This window comes from Beta vulgaris, chromosome 1, assembly GCF_026745355.1.
Source record: "Beta vulgaris subsp. vulgaris cultivar EL10 chromosome 1, EL10.2, whole genome shotgun sequence".
NCBI classification, from domain to species: domain Eukaryota; kingdom Viridiplantae; phylum Streptophyta; class Magnoliopsida; order Caryophyllales; family Amaranthaceae; genus Beta; species Beta vulgaris.
The window spans coordinates 10,992,442-10,994,235 of NC_079202.1; the positions used below are offsets into that span (position 1 = coordinate 10,992,442).

At 48.8% G+C, this 1,794-nt stretch overlaps 1 protein-coding gene across 1 annotated transcript; it reads right to left on the bottom strand.

Annotated features, from left to right (window-relative positions):
* Positions 1-213: 213 nt before the first annotated feature.
* On the bottom strand, positions 214-1,347 carry LOC125494062 (uncharacterized). The gene is made up of 2 exons (XM_048637563.1): positions 1,124-1,347; positions 214-1,003 (listed from the first exon to the last, which is right to left on the bottom strand). Exons 1-2 carry the CDS (start codon positions 1,345-1,347, stop codon positions 214-216), a joined length of 1,014 nt encoding a protein of 337 aa, XP_048493520.1.
* Positions 1,348-1,794: the final 447 nt, after the last annotated feature.

Here is a 1,794-nt window from a genome sequence, read left to right on the forward strand (position 1 = left end):
ATTAGGATGTTTGCTGAACTGCCATTGTCCACTAACACAAGTTTAAGTAAGCAATTACTGACAGTCAGAGATATTACCACACCGTCGTGGTGTATATCTGTCGTCGCCGAGATCGGCGTCATCGAAGGTGATTGGCATGGCCTCTAACTCAGCGTCACGGGGGTGACGTAGCTCCTTCGGGACGGCGTCTTGATTTGGACCATCTCGCGCATGTCATTTAGCTGTAGAATATGTTAGTCCACAAATATCTGAACCACCGTTAATAACGTTAATTACCTTGACATGGGGTGGTGACGACGGAGGTTGACGTCTATCGTCATTCTTTGACACCGTCTGCTTCCCTTTCTCTGTCAACAGGTCCTTCAGATATCCTTGCTTCAGCAGATGGGACACCTCTCGCCTCAAGGCGACGCATTCGTCAGTATGATGCCCATGGTCTCCATGGAACTCGCACCCCTTGGATTTGTTGTGATGGGCCGTCGGTTTCTCATTCCTGAAAGGCCATTTAACAACAGAACCTAAAGAATGTAAAGTATTAATAATACCTCCCATGGTGACATTGAAACCATATTCGATTAGCTTGGGGGGGAGGCCAGCATCATTTTTCCAGTCGCTGGCCGACCCGGCATGACGGACGCTATGGACCTGCTGCGGGCGCTCGTAAGGCTTTTGACGCCACGACACCTGCTTATTGGATGCGGCCTTTCGGCTGTCAGCATTGGCATATGCCTTTATGGACTGCATGTTTTCCTCCAGCCTGATTTGGGCCAGCGCTTTGGCTTGAGCATCCTCGAACGTCGGACAGGGATATTTGGTCAGCTCCTTGTAGAGGTCTGATTCTTCGTCTAAGCCGCGTCTGAACGCTTCGTTGGCCGTCCGAGCATCACAATTTGGAATAGACACCTTTTCCCTGTTAAACCTGTTCACAAATTCTTTAAGAGACTCGTCCGATTTTTGCACAATCCTATGTAAATCGCTAGCTTGTTTTTCCATTTTGCGACTGCTAGCAAATTGCATATTAAAAGCGTTAACCAATTGAGCAAAAGAAGAGATAGTCCCATTATTGAGATTAATGAACCACTGCAAAGCAGGTCCAGTCAGCGTCGAGCCAAAGCCTTAGCACATGCATGCTTCCCGCATATTCTTCGGGATCGAGATGGTGATCATCCTCTGCTTGTATTGTGCGACATGATCATTGGGATCGGTGGTGCCATCGTACAGCTTCATGGATGGGACGCAGAATCGCTTGGGCACGTCAATCAATGCAATAGGATCTGCAAAAGGGGAATCACTGTTAGGAGTAGCTTTTTCCATGGGTCGGGGGACGCCAGGGATGCGAGCAATCATGTCTTCTAATTGCTGAAGACGCTGCTAGATAGGATCATCAAGACGGCCTTGGACGGGCTCCTTTGGGGGTTCAGCACCGTCATTTTCTCCGCCGTCGGCGTCTTCCTTTTCTGAATAATCAGCATTTTCGGGATCAGCACGATTCGCCGGAGTCTCGAACCCATCACCGTCTAGATCTTGCATCCTGGAGATGCCACAGACATTGCGAGGCTTAGGCCCCTTTGAAGTCTTCTTGGCGGACTTCAGGCTTTGGATCTCCATGCACGACGCGACATAGCTTTCCTTCAACGTTGCGATCTCCGCTTTGACGCGATTGAGCTCGTCAATAACCTTCTGGGTGGTGACCCATTGTCCTGCCATTGAAAACACAAAAAGATGGAAGAGTATGGAGAAATAAAACGAAAAGATGCGATTGCTAATGAATGTATAAAGATCTTGCTGTGGCCC